This window comes from Agelaius tricolor, unplaced genomic scaffold (genome assembly GCF_023055355.1).
Source record: "Agelaius tricolor isolate 1412-34295 unplaced genomic scaffold, bAgeTri1.0.p SCAF_13, whole genome shotgun sequence".
NCBI classification, from domain to species: Eukaryota; Metazoa; Chordata; class Aves; order Passeriformes; family Icteridae; genus Agelaius; species Agelaius tricolor.
The window spans coordinates 3552861-3574292 of record NW_027269273.1 but is presented as its reverse complement, the minus strand read 5'-3'; the positions used below and the strand labels follow the sequence as shown (position 1 = coordinate 3574292).

Sequence of the window (21432 nt, the reverse complement as noted above, 5' to 3'; positions counted from 1 at the left end):
CCCACGTGCCCCAGAGAATCACAGAGTCCTCTCACAGTGGCCCCAGCTCTGGCCCTGCTGGGCCCAGGAGGGCAAGGGGAAGCCATCCATAGCATTTCCCACTGTGCCCCCCATCCCTCCACCTCTCCACAGGGGTTCTCCTCACAGGAACACCCTCCAGATGAACTTCCTAACTGACAGGCATGTAAAAAAAAAAAAAAAAACCCAAATGAAAACCATAAACATCCTTTTTTCCTTTTAATCAGCACTGATAATGAAACAAACAGAAAGATAAATTGCCCTGATCCCAAGCCAAGGATAAAACTGCAGCAGAAATAAGGCTCCTCCCAACATGTGTTCTGCTGAAAGGCAACAGCATCACAAGTCCACGGCCATTTCAAAAGGCTGGTGAGGAAAGAGGGCTCTGCTGGCAGCAGGGAGCCTCTCCCCTTCCTGTTTTGCAAAGAAAAAGGTAGTACAAGGTTGGCTGGTGATCCTGTTTTGTTCCATGCTGAATAAAGTATTTTACCATCCACTCCCAGAGAGGATGTTCAGTCAAGGATCCAGAAACGTGTTGATGTTGCAGAGCTGAGAGCCTGGCAATAAGTTAATCCTCAGGGAAGTCTGCAGGTGCAGGACATCCTCCCATCCCCACATCCTCAATTTCCAGCTAGTCTGTAAAATGTGAGCAGTACAGAGCACTTCTCCATGGAAACAGGTAGTTAAAAATCGAAATCCGAGCGAGAGAGGTTCACTTCCAGTCCCAGGGCAGTGGCAGGGTGGGAGGCAAGGGCAGGCATCCTGCACACAGTTTCATTTCTTAAGGCACTCCTGGGGCTGTTGTCTGGGTGAGCATGGCCTGCTCTGCAGGATGTGGTTTCCTCCAGGCTCCTCAGGCTTTCAAGGAATTTGGTGAGTCAGGAACAGGATCTGGAAAAGGCAGACCAGGGGTGTTAGTCCAGCTGACAGCTGAAGGGATATCATTCCAGAAGTGACCAAACTCTGCTTCTGCGTGGAAAACAGGGTTTAGGTCCTTCCCATCTTTCAAGCTACCAAGTTTTTGATGTCACCAGCTGTAGGATGACGGGGGGGGTAGGACAGTTGGGACAGATGGAGATGAGAGATCTCTGCAGCCAGGTCAGGAACTTGGGGTTTATTGCAAAGGGCCTGGGTGCAGGGCCCTGCTGGGAGCTGCCAGGCACAGCTCAGAGCAGGCCTGAGAGAAGAGAGGGGCAGAGAGGATGAGAGGGTGAGAGAGGAAAAGGGGTAAGAGAGCAAAAGCATAAGAGAGTAAAAGGGGTAAGAGCATAAAAGGCAAGAGCTAAGAGACAAGAGGTAAGAACTAAGAGCATAGAAAGTGAGTGAAGTTCCCGTTACAATACAATAAATCATCTTCTGTGTTGAATATTCTGATTCTCACTAACCAACCTAGTACAAGATACAAATTCTATAGGATTTACATACAGCCTATAGGAATCATTACATTACCACACTGGGTTACATTTTAAACCCTAAAAACTCCTCTTTGGGCCCCCTCTGCCAAGCTGTAGGGTCTGCTCTGACCCTTGGGCCTGTCTGCAAGCAGAGGGTGTTGTTCCATCAAAAGGGGATTACCTTCAGTGGCCACACCATTGTTTTCCTGTTGTTCAGTAACTGAGGTATCTCAAAGCTTGCTTTCATTTCTATCTCACTTATAGTTTCTATATTCTCAAAATCTTTTGCCAGGCAATCATATTCATAAGGCTTTCCTGTTTCATCCTCCCCAACAACCCACACCAATTTTCCTGCTGATATAACCCCCCCCTTTCCCCTTCCCTCCCCACCCTCTCCAGAGGTGCTGAGCGTGCCCAGTCACTCACCCAGGGTGGGGAAGAAGCAGTCGCCGGGCCCGGGGGGGGACAGGGGGGTGCCGGGCTCGGAGAGCAGGTGCCGGCCGGACTCGGAGGGCAGCCTGCGGGCCACGTAGTGCAGCTGCGGCCGGGGCCGGGGCTCCGCGCTGCCCGCCGGCCCCGCCTCGAACACCGGGTTCTCAATGCCCTGCGCGCTGCTGGGGACGGGAGAGGTGTTGGCATCTTTATTGCAGCTCGGGGTTTGTATCCCCAGCGGGGAAAAAAAAGCTTTTTTTTTTGGCTGAGCGTTGGGAACAGGTAAGCAGGGCAAGGGAGCAGGTTCAGGCAGTGGGATCTTGGCTGAGGGTAAATGGGGAACCCAGTGCAAGGGGAAAGTGGTTTCAGGTTATGGCATCTCAGCTGAGAGCAAATGGGGAGCCCAGTGCAGGGGGAAAGTGGTTTCAGGTTATGGCATCTCAGCTGAGAGCAAATAGGGAACCCAATTCAGGGGGGAAAGTTCAGCCCAAGTGGTCTCAGGCCATGGCATCTCAGCTGAGAGCAAATGGGGAGCCCAATTCAGGGAGGAAAGTTCAGCCCAAGTGGTTTCAGGCAGTGGCACTTGGCTGAGAGCAAATGAAGAGCTCAGTGCAGGGGGGAAAATTCAGCTTAAGGGGTTTCAGGCTGTGGGATCTCAGAGCAAATGAGGAGCCCAGAGCAGGGGGAAAGCTCAGCCCAAGTGGTTTCAGGCCATGGCATCTCAGCTGAGAACAAATAGGGAGCCCAGGGCAGGAGGAAAGCTCAGCCCAAGTGGTTTCAGGCCATGGCATCTCAGCTGAGAGCAAATGGGGAGCCCAAATCAGAGAGGCAAGTTCAGCCCAAGCAGTTTCAGGCAGTGGCACTTGGCTGAGAGCAAATGGGGAGCCCAGGGCAGAGGGAAAGTGGTTTCAGGTTATGGCATCTCAGCTGAGAGCAAATGGGGAGCCCAGTGCAGGGGGGAAACTCAGCCAAAGTGGTTTCAGGCAGTGGGATCTTGGTTGAGAGCAAATGAGGAGCCCAGAGCAGGGGGAAAGTTGAGCCTAAGTGGTCTCAGGCCATGGCATCTCAGCTGAGTGCAAACAGGGAGCCCAGAGCAGGGGGGAAAGTTCAGTCAGAATGGTTTCAGGTCATGGCATTTCAGAGTAAACAGGGAGCCCAGGGCAGGGGGAAAGTTCAGCCCAAGTGGTTTCAGCTCTTCCTGGAGTGCAGGGAGGGAGAGGCAGGCCTTTGAAAAATGGAAGGAGGCACTTTCCACATGGAGAGAAGGAAGAGAAACAGTGATTTCCCAGAAATGGAAAGGACTCGGGGTGGGGGTGACACCAGCACCCCTTTCATTCTGCTGGGCTGGGGATTTGTGCCAGATCCAAGGGGAAGGAGGAGAGGACAAGCCCTGTGCAGGGTCTGGGATGCAGGCTGCAGGCTGTGTGAGGAGCTGGGAGCTCATGGGTTCCTTACCTGTCCATCCTGACAAGCTCGTGGGCACCTGCCAAAGACAAAATGTGTGGGGTGAGTGCTGGCAGCACCAGGCCCAGCATCAGGCCCAGACCCACTGCCAGGGCTGGGTTCTGGTGTCTTATCCACCTCCAATTCCTCCTCTCCCTTTGCATTCCTCCCTCTCTCTGCTTCCACCTGCTTCTTTAGCCCTCTGCTTTGCTCCCAAACCTCCTCCTCTGCATCCCTGCCCTCTCCCACTCATTCACTCCCCAGATGGAGACCCCAGGCTCCAAAGAAAGGTCAGGGACACTCCTTCAGGCATGGAGTGAAGTGAGGTGCAGCTGCAGTCTAGCCCCATTTGTACCCACCACCCACCTGTGGCACCATCCAGGGGCTCTGCAAACACCACCTGGCACTTGGCTGCCCCTGTTGGGTTGGGCAGCACCAGGTCAGGCATTCCCTCACCCCCAGATCCCACAGCCCACGTTACTGGGCTCTGCCTGCCTGAGATGCTCAAGTTTTGGCCCAAACTGTGCCAAAGAAAGGTGCTGGGTGGAAATAAGCTGGTCCATGGCACCTGAGAGGCAAACCCCCATGGATTTTGCCTGCCCTCTGGTGTGAAGCAGCATCCAGGTGATGCTTTGCAGATGGAGCTGGTGGGATGCCAGGCCCCTGCTAAAGGGGTGCCTGCAGGGTGTGGCTGTGCAAAGCACAGTTCCCATTCTTGTGGCTGGCACTGTGCCCTCCCTCTGCTGCACAAACCACTTCTCTAAAGGGCTCCTCTGAGCCCCACAGCCCCCACTGAGCTGGGAGAGGAAAACCACAGGGCCCCTCTTGCCCAAGGGCTGATGAAATGGCTCTGCCAGTTAAAGGTGGTGCCCCTTTCCGCTTCATTACTGAAATCTCTGGGAGCCAGGCACGGGCAGGAGCTCTGCCTCAGCACAGCCTGGGCTGCCAGGGCTGGGGCAGCAGAGGGGACACCTGTCCAATGGCCACAGACATGTCAGGGTCTTTTTAAAGAGGAAGGTGAGACAAAGTACAAATAATGCTCTTCAGTTGCTTAGAAGGCAAAGCTTCTATTTGGGGTGTGCAGTGGAGGGAGGGATGAGAAAATGAGATGGCTCTCACAGTGGATGTGGAGCAAAGGGCTCAGCAGGGAGCATCCTCACAGTCTCAGAGCCTCCAGGATGCTGCTGGTGTCCCCTCCTATCCCACACCAGCCTCAGGCATGCCTGGTGCTTCCCAGCACAGCTCCAGGAGGCTCCTGGCAGGGACCTGTCCTTGGGCCACCTCTCACCACACCCGTGGGACCTGGGCCAGCCAGAGCAGCTGATCCCAGAGGGGCACATCCCAGCCAGCCCAGGAGGTGAGAGGGGGCCCTGGCACATACGTCTGCTGCTGGCAGCTTGTCTCTGCTTGTAGATGAGGAGCAGGATGAGGGGCAGGCACAGGATGCCCACGATGCAGGCGCCCGTGGCCAGCGCGGCCGCCGTGATGTCTGCAACACAAGAGCAGAGATCAACCCAACCCTCCACCTTCCCTTCCCTTGGCTTCCCCAGGCCAAAATCACAGCATTGTTTAGGATGGAAGAGACCTTAAAGATCATTAACCCCGTGTTGCCTCAGAGCTGAGGCAGTGTGGCTCCCACACCACCAGGATGCACTGCCAGCTGTGGAGATAAGCTCTGAGGTGTCCTGTTAAAACCCCAACAAAACCCCTTCATTGCTGCAGGACATCCCAAGGTTTTTGGTCTTCTAGGTGTGAGGAGAGAAGCCCTGATAAAAGCTCCCAGCAGCTTTGGGGCACTGACTCTGACCCACTGCCAGCCTCTGAGTGCTTGGGCATCCATGGGCTTGTTACCCTCTGCTAATTAATGTGCCCCTGGAGAATGTCACCCCCAAGGGCTCCCAGAAAGGCTGGCAGCCTGCAGGCACATCTGTGGCCATCAAGGTCCTTGTGGGATGGCTTGTGGTGAGGCTGAGGGCTGCTTAAATCAAGGGCAGGTTCAGTTCCTCTCCTGTGCATCCATGTGAGGAAGCAGCTCCTTTCCCTGTGTGCCTGTGTTTTGGGAGGGGACATTTTTCTCTTTTTTCCTGACAGGGCAGGGTGTCCCAGCACTTGAGACTGAAGGTTAGGGACAAGAAAGCACAGCTCATGGGGACTAGGAGCTGCTTGTCTTGTCTGGGCATGCTACAAAATAATTTTAGCCAAATCTCCCCATTTAGGAGCCAGCAAAGGGGGACAGACAGAGCCACCCAGCTGCACAGTGAAGTGGGGGCATCTCCATGTCTAGACACAGCCCTGGGGGAGCCCCACTTTGTCTGAGCACTCAAGCAAGATTTGGGTTTCCCCTGCTGAGGCAGAGGTGGCCCAGGCTCAGGGTGTAGCAAGAGGCTCCTGCAGCTCTTTGCCTTTCTGTCCCTTCCCCTTTGCTCGTGGCAGCAGCCTCTAAATCCCTGCTGTGGGAGGGGGCTCAAGTGCTTTAGAACAGCAGGGTGAGTGATCTCCATGGCTTCAGGACAGGCATGGCCAGGGGATGGGCTGAGGAAGGCTCTCCTTAGCCTGGGGATGTGCCTGTCATGCACTCCCTGTGGGAGCAGCATTGGAAAGCACCCTCCCAACCCCGGGGTGTGAGGCTGTGTGTGGGCACTGGGGTGTTGGCAGTGATCCCTAGGGAATGCTTGGGCCAGGATGGCAGCAGCACCTTGGAGAGAGGGGTTTTGCCCTTTACCTTTGCCGGTGGCAGTGTGAAATGTGCAGTTTTGAAGGCCTCCTTTGCCTGCAGAAGAGAAGAGATTTGCTCAGGATTTGCTCAGGTCCCACAGAACTCCCAACCTGCTGGCTGCCCTTGCCTTTTCTCCCTGGTGTTGAGAACAACATCCCAGAGCAGCCCAAAGCAGGAGTTTAATCCTGGCAAGTGCTCACTGATATCCCTGCTGCCAGACCCCCTTTGTCCATGGCAGTAGGGCCCATCCCTGACCATGCAGCCAATTCTATTTTTATTTTTTAGTCTAAAAGAAAAGCTATCTAACACTGCAAATCAAGGCCAGGAGATGCCTTCCCCTCCCTCCTGCCCCTCCCACTGGGCTGCTGTCCCAAGGTTATCTGTGAGCCCTCTCCCAGGCTTGCACCACCAGCCAGCTCCTTTTAAGCTGAGCCTTGTTCTCCTCTCTGCCAGAAGGAGGTTGGAGATCACTGAAACTATGTACCATGGATTTTATTGCATTCCAGCCTCTAGAGTTATTAAGATTATTTTTAGGTTTTTTTTTAATTTTTCACTGTTTTCAAGCTCTAATTCAAACCTTCAACTTTGACTTCTGGAACTGCATCCAGAAGTGTCCTGCACTTCCAGCATCAGCACAGCCACCTCCCCATTCCCAGAGCTGCATCCCCCACCTGGCACTGTGCCCTGGCAGGGCTGGCAGAGCAGCCTCGCCTCTCTGGATCTGCAGCTCCACAAAGCCATGACCCACCTGCAGGGTGTGGGGCTTGCTGTGACCTCCCTATTCCCAGAGCTGCATCCCCCACCACCCTTTCCCTGGCACTGTGCCCTGGCAGGGCTGGCAGGGCAGCCTCACCTCTCTGGACCTCCCCATCCCCAGAGCTGCATCCCCCACCACCCTTTCCCTGGCAGGGCATTCAGGGCAGCCTCACCTCTCTGGATCTGCAGCTCCACAAAGCCATGAGCCACTTGCAGGGTGTGGGGCTTGCTGTGACCTCCCCAGCCCCACAGCTGCATCCCCCACCACCCTTTCCCTGGCACTGTGCCCTGGCAGGGCTGGCAGGGCTGTAGGGCTGGCAGGGCAGCCTCCCCTCTCTGGACCACCCCATCCCCAGAGCTGCATCCCCCACCACCCTTTCCCTGGCAGGGCATTCAGGGCAGCCTCACCTCTCTGGATCTGCAGCTCCACGAAGCCATGAGCCACCTGCAGGGTGTGGGGCTTGCTGTGCCCTTCCCTCCTGACCTCCACGGCATAGCAGCAGTAATTCCCGCTGTCCTGCAGTGTCACGTTCATCACCACGATGTGGAAGGCGCCGTGGTGGTCAAGGACAAACTCCACGCCGTGGTGGCCGCCCTGCCTGCCCGGGGAGGGTTTTTGGGAGGCGTTGTGGTGCCTGCCCAGGTCGTGGTGCAGCTCCCTGTCGGTGACGTTGCGGATGTGGCGCTTGTCGGAGCAGCTCTGGTCGCCTGTGCTGCTGAAGTACCAGGTTTTGTAGAGCAGGTCGTGCCTCTCGGCCAGGGCACCGCTGACACGGCAGCTCAGGGTCACGTTCTGGCCCTCAGGGCACACACACAGCGAGTATGGAGTGGTGATCAGGAATCCTGCAGCTCGTCCTGCCAGGGACAAGGTACCAAGTCAGAGCCTGGGCTTACCCCGGGGTTTGTGGTGCTGAAATGGCTCCCAAGGTATTAAAGAGTTATTTTTCCCAGGCCCATGACTGAGGAAGTCAAGATTCCTCATTTCTGCTTCTCAAGGTTGTTTATTTTCTCTTATCTATCACATTCTTTCTCTGACCTGCTGAGATCTGTCCAGCAGGTCAGTTCGTGGCACACCCTTGGGGTGGTGTTGGCTTTTTATGCTAAAAACTACCTGTACTTTATTTACAATAATTTTCCAGTACCTATCACCTATGTCAGACAGTCTGTCTCTATCTTAAACCAATCCAGAACTGTCACCATCACAGCAGAAGGTGGAGGACAACAAAAAGAAGAAGAAAGACAGGACATGCCCAGATTCCTCCATCTTGCCTCTTGAACCCCCATTCTAACCCCAAAAATTGAACCCTCTTGAACCCCCATTCTAACCCCAAAAACTGAACCCTCTTGAACCCCCATTCTCACCCCAAAAATTGAACCCTCTTGAACCCCCATTCTCACCCCAGAAATTGAACCCCAAAAATTCTACTTTTTCACCCTGTGATAAATTCACTAACATTCTGCTCAAACCCTTGTGGCTTGTAAATCCTCACACAAAGTTGGTAATTGTTTCCATGGGTTAACATCAAAGGCACAGGTGTTTTTGAGTCTGTGCCAAGGTCTCTGAGCCCCTTTCCAGGGTCTCAATTCACCCAGGGCAGCCAGAGGAATGTCCTGGGTTCTGACAGTAAAACATTTTTTTGTAGCAAAACTGGCCAAAAAAGCACTACAAACCCACCACCGATGCTGGCAAAGGGTGGTGAGGCCCTGGCAGGGGTTGTCCAGAAAAGCTGTGGCTGTCCCATCCCTAGAAGTGTCCAAGGCCAGGTTGGAGGGTGCTCTGAACAACCTGGGATAGGGGAAGATGTTGAAACTACATGATCTTTAACTCCCTTCTTAGCCAAATCTTCCAGGATTTTGTAATGGGGCTGGGAGCACAACTTCACCCTAGAAATCAACTCTGCAGGAGAGAAATGCTTTAAATAGAGTTTAGCACCTGCAGCAGGGAGGCAGGAGCGCCCTGGGGCCAGCAGAGGTGTGGGGCAGGGAGGCAGAGGAGGACGAGAGGAGGAGCAAGGCAGCAGGGTCATGGCTTGTGAGGGAGGAAACACGAGCACAGCTGAGCCAGCTGCAAAAAAATCAAAGGAGCAAAAACAAACAGAAAAGTTCTAGGAGGAGCAGTGGCCCCCCCTTCTCCCCCAGATGAGGCGGGGAGCAGGTCCCACCCTCCTTGTTTCTCAGCCCCCAGGGAGGAAAAGGGGGAACTGGCTGATGCTGACAGCGAGGAGCTGCTAGAAAATGAAAACAATTTTCAGAAAGAAATTCTGGAATGTGGGCAGGAGGCGTGGCAGGAGAGTGGGAGCAGGAGGCATTGCTGGTCTTTCCCCAGCATGTGGGTGGGGGGTTCTGCTGGGTACGGGGAGCTGTGCTTGAGGGGAGGGAAAAGTGCAAAGCCAGGAGAGGTTTTGGTGCTCTGGCCCTGCCACTCCTTCACATTTGCAGAAATGCTAACATCACTTCAAAAGCAGGGAAAAAAGCAGATTCTGTGTTTATTTACTTCAAATTACTGTGGAAAGGAGATTTCTGGGGCTGATTTGCAGCGGAGAAGATGTTACAAGGACGAGATGTTTCTTTTTATTTTGGTAACATCCTGTTGTGCCATTAGCTCCGCCACGTTTCACTTTGAGGTTTCTCACTTGCTATATCAAGGGTGTCAGTGACAGGCAGGGTGTGATGAGCCTGCCAGGCCAGGGCTCCCCACTGCTGGGCCACGCAGAGAGCACTGTGTCACCAGAGTGAAACCAAAATTGTGCCTCCCACTCTGGTGGTTACCTCGGACTCTCGGGTGATGGTGCCCCTGAGTCGCTGCCCGAGGGTGCTCTGCAGGGAGAGGGAGGCTTTGGGAGGGAGATCAGCCCCATTGCATCCCTGCTCTGGAGTCCCCAGAGGCAGGGCTGGTGTGACCTTTGCCTGACCACTCTGGATAATTGCTTCCTGCTCCCCACAGCGCGTGCAGGGCACGGCCTGGAGCTGCTCTGCGCTGAGGTTTGTGTGGCCTCAGCTCAGCGCTGCCTCTTTCAGTCTCGTTTTCAAGCCCTGACTTCTCCTTCTCCTGGGCTGCTGCTGGGGCCAGGATGCACAGCCAGGCTGGAGGGGTTCTGAGCACAAAAGGCACTTCAGATGTGCTCCTGATACCTGCTGCAAGGGGAAGTGCCCCATTCACATCGGGGCTCTCCTGGGAGCCGCAGGAAGGGAAGCCAGGGCTCTATTGGAGGAAGCCACACTTCCAACACCTTCCAAAAGTATCTGCAGGAGTCTTTTGTTTTCCACACACCCCCCTCAGATGAACTAGGGCTCATCCCCACGCGGTTTGTGAAGCTCTGCCTTGCTGAACCATCCAGCCTCCACCTCCAGAGCTTGACAGGAACCGTCTGGATGGAAAGTCAGCTCAGCCCACGCTTTCGGGGAGGGGCAGAGGTTACCACGTGTGCAACCTTCAGCATTACAGGCTCCCTTTCCTTCTCCTCAGCGGGGGAAGGCTCTCAAAAGCCTTGCAGGGGAGGGGAAAGCAGCTGGCAAGGCACGGTGCAGCCCAGGGCAGTGCCAGGGCAGTTGCTGCTCCCTCCCCAAGATGTACTGAGGTTTCAAGCCCACGCTGGATGCTGGATGGAGCCCAGAGGAGACATCTTCTGGTGGTGTCTTTACACCAAAGCCCATGGATCTTTAATCTCCTGGGCTTCTTCCATGCCCAGAGCCCAGGCCTGGCTCCTTCCACACCCCAGCCAAACCATTCCCTTTGAAGTCAGAGCTGCTGGCAAATGCCAGAATAAAGCCAGATGCCCATCTCTGTGCATCTCCAGCTGGTTGGGCCAGCTGAGGGCTGAGCTGAGATCTGTTGTCTTGTCACCATCTGGTAAAGGCAGAGGAGGTCTCAAGCAGGTGCCAAAAGTGTCCCTTTTCCTCTTTGGCACCTCAGTAACTTTGTCTCCAGCCAGTGGTGTTGTGTTGGTGGAGCACAGAGCCCAGTGCAGTGATGGTACATCCCAGTGCTGGCTGGCATCACTCTCCTGACACCTGGGAACTCTGCTTTCAGACAAAGCAGAAACACAAAAAAGTGCAGAAACCTGTGCTGCTTGGCTGACCAACAGCTCAAATAAATCAGGATTTTATTCTGGGTCAGTGACAAAAAGCCTCTCCTGGCTGCTTCTCTTATGTTTGGTCCCTGGCCCTGGCAAGCAGGTGTTTGATCTGCCCTCCTGTGCTTGGCAGAAGTGATTTCCACTCTTTTCCTGATCCTGCAGGGATCAGGGCATGGAGCTTTTGGAGGGGCTCACCTGCTGCAGAGGAAGGAGACAGAGGTGGAGCAAGGAGCTCTGCTTGCTTTGCTTCCTCTTCTGGGAGTTCTTGTAGCAAGCTCACATCAAAGTGCCTCGAGCCCCATCATCACTGTGCTGTGACTGTGCCTCAGAGTTCTCAGCCAGGTGAGATGTGCAGGGGCACCCGTAGCTCTGCAGAAGCATCTCGAGCACCAAGGAAAGAGGAGACAAAAAAACCTGCTGGAGATGCCTGAGACACGCTAACAGCCCTCATCTCCTGCACCCCAGGGCCAAATGGCTTCCCAGCAGTGGGGTTCCCATCATCCAGGCACTGAAGGGAGCAGCCTTGGGGGGTCCTGCCTTGCTCCTCTTCCAGCACAGCCCTGGCTCAGGGATGGCACTTGGGATGCGATTTTGGGAAGCCCAGCTCAGCTGCCGTGCTTTAGGGGAAGAGGAGCCACTTCTCCATCCACCTTGCTGCCAGCATCCCCACGCTGGATGTCTCCAAGGGCTACTTCTCCATCAATCCCTGCTAAAATTAGCCAGGGGCTCAGGAAGTTTTGGCAGGCGCGGGGTTGCGCAAAGCTCAGTTCCTCTGGCACCAGCCCCACGCTGAACATCAGCATCCAAGCTCGTTGCACTGCAGAAGGCCTGAAGTTCAGTCCCAGCGCCCCAGATGCATAAATGAAATCATCCAAATCCCTGTGGACATGCTGGGAATTGCTCCCTGATGACTCGGATGAGAAGCAAAATGTGGTTCACCCCACACCAGCCTTGCTGTCCCAGAGGAGAGGAGAAGGCACCTCTGGCCCCATTGCAGCAGTGGGGCACCTTTGGGGATCTTTTCCCGGAGAAATCGTGGAGGCAGCCACTTTATCCCGGGAGAGAGGGTGAAGCCAAGCCCGATGCTCACCCCCGCCTGCGCAGGGCAGGGAGGAGGGATCGTGCTCCTTCCCAGCTTCCTTCTCCGAGTCGCCGTCCAGGGTGGGACCGCGCTGTTAATGCCACCGCCCCCGCTGCCTGCCTGGCCCCGGAGCCCCGGACGGAGCCGCTGCCTGCGGAGCCAGGCGTGAAGCAGCCCCTTCCCACAGCATCCATCCCAATGGGAAGCGCCCCCAGCACCGGGAAACGCTCACTCCGGGCCAGGGCAGCTCGGTGGACCTGGCTGCCCACCCGGCGCATCCCGGCGGAGCGCAGCATCCTTAGAGAGGGCATCCCAGCCCCTCTCGCACAAATCCCCTCTCTCTCTCTCCAGAGAGCACCTCTCCAGCTCCCCCTGGGCTGTTGGAGGGGTCTCTTCTCCCCGTGGCACAGCCGGGGATCCCACCGTGCCAGGGAAAAGTGCCGTGCGGGAACGGAGCAGCTTTTCCAGCCAGCGGGAGGCTGGCGGGGACAGGGGGCTGCTTCCCTTCCACGCAGAGGAAGAAAGGAAAAAAAACCCACTCTCAGAGTTTTAGAACAGCAGTTCCCCTGCAGCCCCTTCACCCCAGCACCGTGTGAAAGGCCGGCTTGATCCTCCACACACCAAAACCAGGGGGGGAGAGAGCGAATAATCCCCCAAACACTCCGGATTGCTTGTGCCGGAGCACAGCCCCGGCGGGGAGAGTTTCTGCGGCAGGGAGGAGAGCAAAGCGAGCCGAGCTTACCGTGGGAGGCGAGCAGGCAGAGCGCAGCCAGGAGCAGCCCGGGCCGGGGGCACGCTGTCCCCATGTCGCAGGGGTGGCCGGGCTGAGGTGGCTTCTGCCGAGCCACCGCACGCTCTGAGCAGCCCCGCAGCCCCAGCCGGACTGGGACACACAGGAAATTTCATTGCGATTCGCAAGGCAGCGCTGCCGAGAACGGCGAGCACCCCCCGGAGGTGAGAGGCTGCAGGCAGCGCCCGGGGTGGGGATGGCTCCGGAGCCCTCCTCCTCCGCGGGTGCCTCTGCTGGGTTTCTTCCCTTACAGCCTCGCTTAGAGCCCGCTGCGTGTGGTTTTGGGGTGCTAAGGAGGGTGCTCGCCGTGCCAAGGGACTTGAGGGTGATGGTCTCCATCCCTTTTCCCAGAAGGAGCTGATTCCTTGGCCCTGCTTGTAACTTTGCTCACAATTAATGTTTTTGCCTTGTTTGTGAGGATTAAGGAGGCAGAACCTCCTGGGATGGATCCCTACAGTCCTGGGATGAGCGGGCAGCAGGTACAGGGAGGGGTTACTCAGAGCAATGCCGACTTGGAAAAGGAAATGGAGCTTTCCCAAAAAAAAAAAAAAAATGGGAGCAAAGCCCCATCTTCCCCCTCCTACAGCCCATTTGCACTTTGCCCTGAAATAGCAAAGCAGCCCCGTGGTCTGACACATAACTCTTCCTGGAGCTTCTCTCCAAATTCCAAAGGCATCAACAAAACCTCTGGCTGCAGCTGAGGGCTGAGAGCTGCCTCATTTCCAGTCAGCCTTCCCTGGAAAGTGGAGCCCGGAGAACGTGGAGTTTTGCGAGCTGCAGGAAATTTTGTTGCCTGCCTGCTCTGAATCTGGAGTGTGCAGGGAAATAGAAAAGTACCTAATTACCGTGTGGCATTGTGGCTTTTACAGCAAACACGGCTGTGATGCTCCTGCCAAAAATGTAACCCTTGGCTGGTTGGGAGAAATTTATTGCTGGGGGAAGGTGTGGGCATGAAGCCCAGACATGCCAAGGAAATGGTTTATTGTTCCAAGCCCCCAGCTCTGTGCTGAGCCCTCAGGCAGAGCGGTGTGCCATTGTCACCTGCCTATCCCAGGTGGGGTGACAGCCCTGTAAGACAGCCAGGACAGCCAGGTGCCCGTGCAGGGCCAGGGACCACTGGAAGAGGCTGCAGTCCAGCTGAGCCTGACCAGCAGTGAGGTTGTGGTCATCAGGGAGATGGTGGGACCATGGGAGGTCGGTCCAGTTGTCCAAGAGGCTCGGTTTTGTTCCTCCCTTGAGCCGTGGCAGCATCATCTCTGGGATTTTCCATCCATATTGCCACACTTGTTAGTAGCAATCAAGGTGTCCCCAATGGCAAGGCAAGGACTCGCACACACCAAGGGCAGGGAGGCACAGTGGGGCTCAGTGCCTGGTTTTCCCTGTGCCATGGGCTGCTCCCTGGTGTTGCCAGCAATGGCAAACTGTGAAAAGGGGAGGGATCCCACAGAGACACACTTTTCTTGGGAACAAGGGTGTGATTAAATCTCTGATTAATCTCTGTACCCAGCTGTCACCTGCAAGTGCGTCTGAAGACACGGCTCATTTCATTTGGAGCCCTGCATGCTTTTTGTGTCTCTTGGCACTGTTGAGCCATTGTTGGTCACTGACCTTGACAGATCCAGCCTTGATTGCCCAGCAAACGCCTCCACAGTGGTTACCACGATGTCCCGTGTCCCACAGGCCACCACCACGGTGTACGTCACCATCCTGGACGAGAACGACAACGCTCCCGCCTTCCGGCAGCAGCTCTACGAGGTGACCCTCGACGAGGGTCCCTCCACCCTCAACGCCACCCTGGTCACCGTGCAGGCCCTGGACCAGGATGAGGGACCCAACGGCACGGTGGCCTACGCCATCACCGAGGGCAACATCTTGGGTACCTTCCACATCGACAACGCCACGGTCAGTACGGCCGCCGGCCCCGCTCCGTGCGTGTCCCTGTCCCGGTCCCTTCACTGCCAGCTGCTCTCCCCTGTCCTTGCAGGGGGAGATCCGCACGGTGAAGGAGCTGGACTACGAGATCAGCCACGGGCGCTACACCCTGGTGGTCACAGCCACCGACCAGTGCCCCATCGTCTCGCGCCGGCTGACATCGACCGCCACGGTGAGGAGCTGACGGGGGGGTTGCGACACTCTGGCCTCTCTGGGGTCAAGGAGTTCCCACTTGGAGAGCAGTTTCACATCTCCTTCCCAGTGGTCACCAGTTGCTTTTGCCAGCTGTGGCCGGTTGGCCCAGTTGCTGTCGCCTTGCTCCCTCAAGGGTGTTTCAAAAGAGGGTCACGCACAAGAGATGTTTCTGGGTTAATTAGCCTGGTTATTTGGTTCTGCAAAGACATAGAGAAACTCCTGGAGCTCCTCTGAAGTTGCATTATGTTTTTGTGAGATGTCCTCTTGGCCCTTGAAGGGACAGCAGGGAGTGAAGCATTGCTATAGTATTAATTTCAGCTTCATCTTTATCTTTTCTTGCTATTTATGTGCTTTGAAAATTCCCTTTTCCCTTGTAAGGAGGTTATTTAAAGCCTCTAGTCATTTTTATGATGCTTTTCTTTGTAGCTCTTTCTATTTTCCCTGGGCCACGGTGACCTGAACTTAGTGCACTGCTCAAAGACTGGGGAGGGCAGGCGAGCAGCTCCAAAGCAAATATTTTGCAGGAATAGAGTGCACTGATTATTTTTGTGACCAAAACCAAAATTTGACAAATTGTACAGCACACCCAGATTGATTTGGTGGACTGCAGGTGGCAGGGATAGGTTAAAACTTCCATCATCTTGATTGCCATGGACCATTGTACCTCACCCTGACATCAAGTCACAGGTTTTGTAATCCCCCAAAAGGAGATAAGTTCTTGTGTGTGAAGGGAAAAAAAAAAAAAAAGAAAGAAAAACTTAAGGGGAGGTACCAGTGTGGGAAATTTCTATGGATAAAATCTGTCCACACAAGGCTGGCAGTGGGACTCCATGCCTGGACAAAAGGAAAGCCTTCAGATGTGGGCATCTGATGGTGCTGGGGATGGCTTCCTGGCCCAGGACAGAGCCAGGGTTTAACTGCAGGCAGCGAAGGCACAGCTGCCATGCACTGCAGGCGAGTGCAGATCTTCCTCTGCACTTGGCTCAAGCAGAGACACGAACTTGGAAACCCCTTCAGCAGCAAGCACCAAAGCCAGGAAGGATGGAAACACCCTCCCTCCACTGCTCAAGGAATTTGTGCCAGCAGTGTATGAAAACACAACTTTTAGGAGGAGGTTTAGGGATTGAGATCCCCAGTGATGGGAAGTCCATCACTGAGATAAGGCATGCCAGTGTTTGTTTTCTGCACTGCTAGGAAACGGAGCAGAAACTTGGATGTACTCTCTGTAAAGATTAGATTTAACCAGCAGCAAATGTCCATCTGGTGGGTTTCACTGTTCTTCAACCCAGGAGGTCAGAAACTCCTCATTTCCAGTGTCTTTCTCATAACCACCCGTACCACCAGTGGTGGTGGCGGCTTTGTTGGGACAAGGATGCAACCTGTCAGTTTTTTAAAGTTTGCTCAGCATTAGGAATTAAGTATTTGTTGGAGGAAGAGGAGTGAGCCAGTGTGCAGCTGGCTGCAGAGATCGCGTGTCTCCAGACTCATCTCTGTGGTTTTGTCCCACTTGGATATGGATGTGGAGGACATTGGGCTTTTGGGTTGAGTTCCCACCGTGGTGTGTGGCCCAGAGGTTTGGCAGTGTGCAGCTGGAGTCCTGTAGTGTGCATGTAGGGTGGGCACGATCAGGAATAACCAAGTTTGAATCTCTGAGCTGTGAGCTGGATGTCAGGTGAACCCAGAAAAGCCAGAAATACACCAGGTGTTTTGCCATCCACAGCTTCCCATGCTCATGGCCAGCAGGGTGCTCTTCCCTTCCCCTCCCACCCCTCTCCTCTCACAACCCTCATGCTTCTCACCGTGGCCGCAGGTGCTGGTGAACCTCAATGACATCAATGACAACTGTCCCACCTTCCCGCGGCCCTACGAGGGGCCCTTCGATGTCACCGAGGGGCAGCCCGGCCCTCGTGTCTGGACTTTCCTGGCCCATGACGGGGACTCGGGGCCCAGTGGACAAGTGGAATACAGCATCATCGCCGGGGACCCCCTGGGTGAGTGGGGACATGGGGTGTCCCCTGTCCCCCTGGCTGCCCCATGGAAGAGCGGGCTCGCAGGAGCTCGGGGAGGAAGCGCTTCAGAAAAGCCATCCTCCCTCCCAGCTCGGCCTGTCAACACCAGGAAATCCTGTTTTGAGCAACAGGAAACTTAACCTGTTCATGCCTGGGCAGAGGGTGGCTGGGGCTGGTGGAGGAAAGGGGGGAAACTGCTAAACAATAAAGGCAAAAAGAAGTCGAAAAGGTGAAAAAACAAAATGCAGAAAGAGAAACCAAGCCTTGTCCCCAAGTCCCTGTGGGGTTTGCAGGGTGTTGGGGGACCGAGGTGCTCTCCAGCACTCACAGCTCCACCAGCAGCATGGTGCAGATGGCAGAGGAGCTGGGGGCATTCCTAACCATGAGTCATCTGGATGTCCCTCGGTGAAGGGAGTGGTGACTGGTCCAGAGAATCTGGAAGGCAGGGACCAGTCCCATCTCCCAGCTAACCCCACTGCAAAGTTTTTCCAGAACAAGCAGGACAAGGCCCTTTGGCTCGTGGGGGATCTGTGCTGTGTAGCCCACCCTGCTCTGGCCATCCCAGGGCACGGAGGGGCGGTTGGCATCTTCAGAAAGTCCCAGAAAACAGAGAGAGGCACCTCTTATTTGGCCATTCACCCCATCCCCTTCTCCTGCTGCTCCCTGGGAGTGCACCCAGCACAGTCCCCAGCTGCCAATCCTCCTGTACCTGCAGTAACAGGGCATGGGCTTGCCCCAAACCTGGCACGCTGCCCCAGCTCCCAGACAGGCCCCTCCCTTGGGGAGCCAAAGCACGGTGAGAGCCAGGGCCTGCTGTCTCTGGCAGGGGAATTTGTCATCTCCCCGGTGGAAGGAGAGCTGCGGGTGCGGAAGGACGCCGAGCTGGACCGCGAGAACATCCCCTTCTACAACCTCACCATCGCCGCCCGCGACCGGGGCGTGCCTCCCCTCAGCTCCACTGTGAGTCCCCCAGTCTGGCACGGGGGGCTCTAAGCTGTCCCCTGTGCTTAGTTCCTTCCCTTTTGGTCTCTGGCTTTGTTCTCCTCCCCCCCACCTCCTTCTCCTTGTCCCGAGGCCTTTCCATCCTGGGCTGAGTTGGGGAAGCCCACCTCTTGCCCGGGGAGTGCAAGAAAAGGATGGGAGGCCTGGAAGCACGTGCCACATGCCTGCCCTGCTTCTCTTCCTGGCAGATCCTGGTGGGTGTCCGTGTGCTGGACATCAACGACAATGACCCCGTGCTCCTGAACCTGCCCATGAACCTCACCCTGAGCGAGAGTGCCGCCGTCTCCAGCTTCGTCACCCGCGTGCTCGCCCGCGACGCCGACCAGGGTCCCAACGCCCTGCTGACCTTCGATATAACAGCAGGGAACACGGAGAATGCCTTCTACATCAACAGCACCGTACGGGCCAGGAGGGGGTGGGATGCTGGGATAATGGGAGTAGGAACCCAGCTGTGCTGTCTGGCATCCTTGTCCTGGCAGGAAATACCCCAGGGGAAGCATTCCTTGCACCCTACGTGGTGTTTTCTCCCTTGTTTTTTCCCTGGTAGAGTGGCTAGGGTGGCATTGTGGTGTTTTCTCCCTTCTTTTCCCCCAGTAGAGTGGCATTGTGGCATTTTCTCCCTCGTTTTCCCCAGTAGAGTGGCATTGTCGTGTTTTCTCCCTTGTTTTCCTGGCAGAGTGGCATTGTGGTGTTTTGTCCCTTGTTAGAGTGACATTGTGGCATTTTCTCCCTTGTTTTCCCTGGCAGAGTGGCATTGTGTATGTGAACCGCCCGCTGGACAGGGAGCGGGTGGCCGAGTACAGGCTGACGGTGACGGTGAAGGACAATCCCGAGAACATCCGCAATGCCAGGCGGGTAATTACGGACACTGCCAGGGCCTCCAGCGGGGCAGGTGGGGAAAATGGCCAAAACCAAGCACTGCCCTTACCCACGGTGTTTCTGATAGCAGCCCCATCCCCAGAAAGCAGCTGGGGATCACAGGGAGGGGGCTACAGCCCCATTCCCAGCAGGGAACAGGAGCAGTAGGATCGAGGGCAAGTCTGAATTCATTTGTTGACTCCATGCAACAGCAGTAGATGTCATGGAAGGTGGGACAATGTTGGGCTGGAGAGTTGGACAACCACAATGATAGTTGAGCATCCTTTGACTGCCCCAGAGGGGGAAGGTGAGCTCAAGGAAAGGACACTATGGTCATTGCCCTCTTCTCCCAATTTTCCTTTAGGATTTTGACCTGCTGGTCATTTCCATAGCGGATGAGAATGACAACCGCCCCCTCTTCACCCAGAGCTCCTACCAGGCTGAGGTGATGGAGAACTCGCCCCCTGGTAGGTCTCTCTTCACTCCCTTATGTGGCTCTTGGAGACTCCCTTCAGGGCTGGATGAGGGGAGATGTCTCCTGGCCATGGTGGAGGAGACAGGACATTGGGCAGGGCAGGGCTGCAGCTCATTGGGACAGGGATGCTGAGTTTGAGGAGCTTGTGCCTTGATGAGCCTTGAGGAGACCATAGCTTTGGTTCATGCTGCTTGTGCAAACCTTCCTGGCACAGGTCAAAAATGGGCACTGTTTGGGATTTGCCCAGCTGCAGCAGGTGCCTGTGGGATGAGCAGAGCCATGGGGGCAGCCTTGAGGGTGCCCCACCTGCCCAATGCCCTGAAGAGGATGGGCTGCCATCACCCCATCACCTGGAACTGCCTTGCTCCAGGGGTTAGAGATTGTTAAAAGAGTCCAGCCTGTCCAGAGAGACATTTCCCAGACAAAGAGCTAGAAACACTATTCTTATTATTTTGTTTTGCCTTCCTGCCATTTAAATTGCTCCCTGCTCCAAGACTTCAGGTATCCTGTCCTGCCATTGAGCAAGATCTCAAGCAAAGGGTTTGGGTGCCTCCAGGTGACACCCTCGGTGGCAGGGTGCTGCTGCCACCCCTCTGATGGATGTGTCTGTCTGTTTGCTTTTAGCTGGATGTCCCACCACCTCTCCTGGGCCTCGCAAGTCGGTCTGCAAGGCTGCAGCAGCCACCCCCCAGTGCCTCAAACCCCATGAGGCTCGGCTCTGTCACCTCCTCCATCCATTCATTGCTGTCCCTCATGTGTCACCGGGGTGGGAGGGGGACAGGGGGGCCCTCCAGGGGACTGCCACCCTCCCTAATGCTTTTCTTGTCTCGTCCAGGGACTCCTGTCACAATGCTCAATGGCCCCATCCTAGCTCTGGATGCTGACCAGGGCAGCAATGCTGTGGTGACCTATGAGCTCCTGAAGGCATCCCCAGACCTCTTTGTTATCAACAACAGGACAGGTGGGGTGGCTCAGCTGTTCTGTCCCCAGCCCAGGGCCACCAGGTCCCCATGTGGTCTGCCACCAGGCTTTTCCCCTTGTCCAGGTATGGTTTCGGTGAAGCCCGGTGGTGTGATCGACCGAGAGGCTTTGCTGGACCCTCACCTGGAATTCACGCTGGTGGCTCGTGATGTGGGGGGGCTGAACAGCACGGCCAGCCTGGCAGTGACCATCCTGGATGACAATGACAACCGCCCCATCTTCCAGCCAGCATCCATCACGGCGCGGCTGTTGGAGAACAGCCCTCCAGGTCAGGACTGGATGTCAGGGTGGGAAATGGGGTGACCCGGGTGTCCCCTTGGGACTGTGAAAATCCAGCTCCCAATGACACAGTTGGCCAGGATGGAGTCAAAGGGAAAATCTGGGAATTGAGGCTGCCCATGTCACTTGATGATATTTGCCTTGGGACCAAGGGCTGGTTGCTGCTGCTCTCCAACCCCCTCTTGAGAGGGCTGTGTCCCACCTTTCCAGGCTTCTCCGTCCTCCAGGTGACAGCCACGGATGCTGACAGTGGCCTCAACCAGCAGCTGGACTACCGCATTGAGGGTGGTGGCCAGGACAGGTTCCTGATTGATGCCAGCACGGGGGTGATCTGCGTGGCCAACATCACCATTGACCGCGAGGAGCGCGACGCCTACCGGCTGGTGGTGGTGGCCGTGGACCAGGGCACGCCGGCGCTGTCGGGCACCGCCACCGTCAGCATCCTCATCGACGACGTCAACGACTGCCGGCCCGAGTTCATCAACCCCATCCAGAGCGTCAGCATCCCCGAGTCAGCTCCCCCTGGCACCGTGGTGGCCGAGGTGACGGCCATCGACAGGGACCTGCACCCCCGCCTGGAGTACTACCTGCTGGGGATCGTGGCCCGCGATGACACGGACGCACTGGTGCCCGAGCAGCAGGGAGCGTTCACGGTGGATTTCAGGACAGGTAGGAGAGCGGGAAGGGCGGAGTGGGCAGTGTGGACCCCTCTCCTCGTTTCTGCTTCTACTTCTTCTTCTCTGCCTGGAGGTAGGTGTCCGAGGTATGGGGCGGTGGTGCTCCTCTCCTGCCTCCCCGCTGTCTCACCCTGCCCTGTCTTCTCTTTCCTGTCTGACTGACTTAACTTTGCTTTCTTTTCCTGCTCTCAGTTTTGTCTCTGTGTCTGTGCTCATTCCTGTCTCTGTGCCACCATGGCGTCCTCCATCTCACCCATCTCCACTGGCAGAGTTGGCCTCCGCTGGGGGCCGGGGGCCGGGGGCTGCTCAGCCTTGGCA

The 21432-nt window shown here is 56.0% G+C and overlaps 2 protein-coding genes across 5 annotated transcripts in view; one reads left to right on the top strand and one right to left on the bottom strand.

Annotated features, from left to right (window-relative positions):
* Positions 1-21432, top strand: part of CDH23 (cadherin related 23) — a 230530-nt gene that overhangs the window by 196935 nt on the left and 12163 nt on the right. For 2 of the 3 annotated variants that reach the window (XM_071438455.1, XM_071438454.1), the window contains exons 3-9: positions 14387-14608; positions 14691-14810; positions 16644-16824; positions 17669-17802; positions 18033-18242; positions 18592-18699; positions 19067-19169. In XM_071438455.1, the coding sequence (XP_071294556.1) occupies positions 14387-14608; positions 14691-14810; positions 16644-16824; positions 17669-17802; positions 18033-18242; positions 18592-18699; positions 19067-19169 (1078 nt within the window). Of the gene's footprint in view, positions 1-14386; positions 14609-14690; positions 14811-16643; positions 16825-17668; positions 17803-18032; positions 18243-18591; positions 18700-19066; positions 19170-20012; positions 20139-20222; positions 20427-20647; positions 21107-21432 lie in introns of all 3 variants that reach the window. The other variant, XM_071438456.1, reaches the window with a different exon arrangement.
* Positions 225-12853, bottom strand: VSIR (V-set immunoregulatory receptor). 2 transcript variants are annotated; one of them, XM_071438453.1, is made up of 7 exons: positions 12659-12853; positions 7168-7614; positions 6010-6057; positions 4669-4776; positions 3300-3327; positions 1839-2023; positions 225-909 (listed from the first exon to the last, which is right to left on the bottom strand). In XM_071438453.1, the coding sequence occupies exons 1-7, from the start codon at positions 12720-12722 to the stop codon at positions 872-874; spliced, it is 918 nt and encodes a 305-aa protein (XP_071294554.1). In that variant the 5' UTR covers positions 12723-12853; the 3' UTR covers positions 225-871. The 2 variants fall into 2 exon arrangements, with proteins under 2 accessions (XP_071294554.1, XP_071294553.1); XM_071438452.1 differs by having other exon boundaries at positions 1839-2026; positions 12659-12852.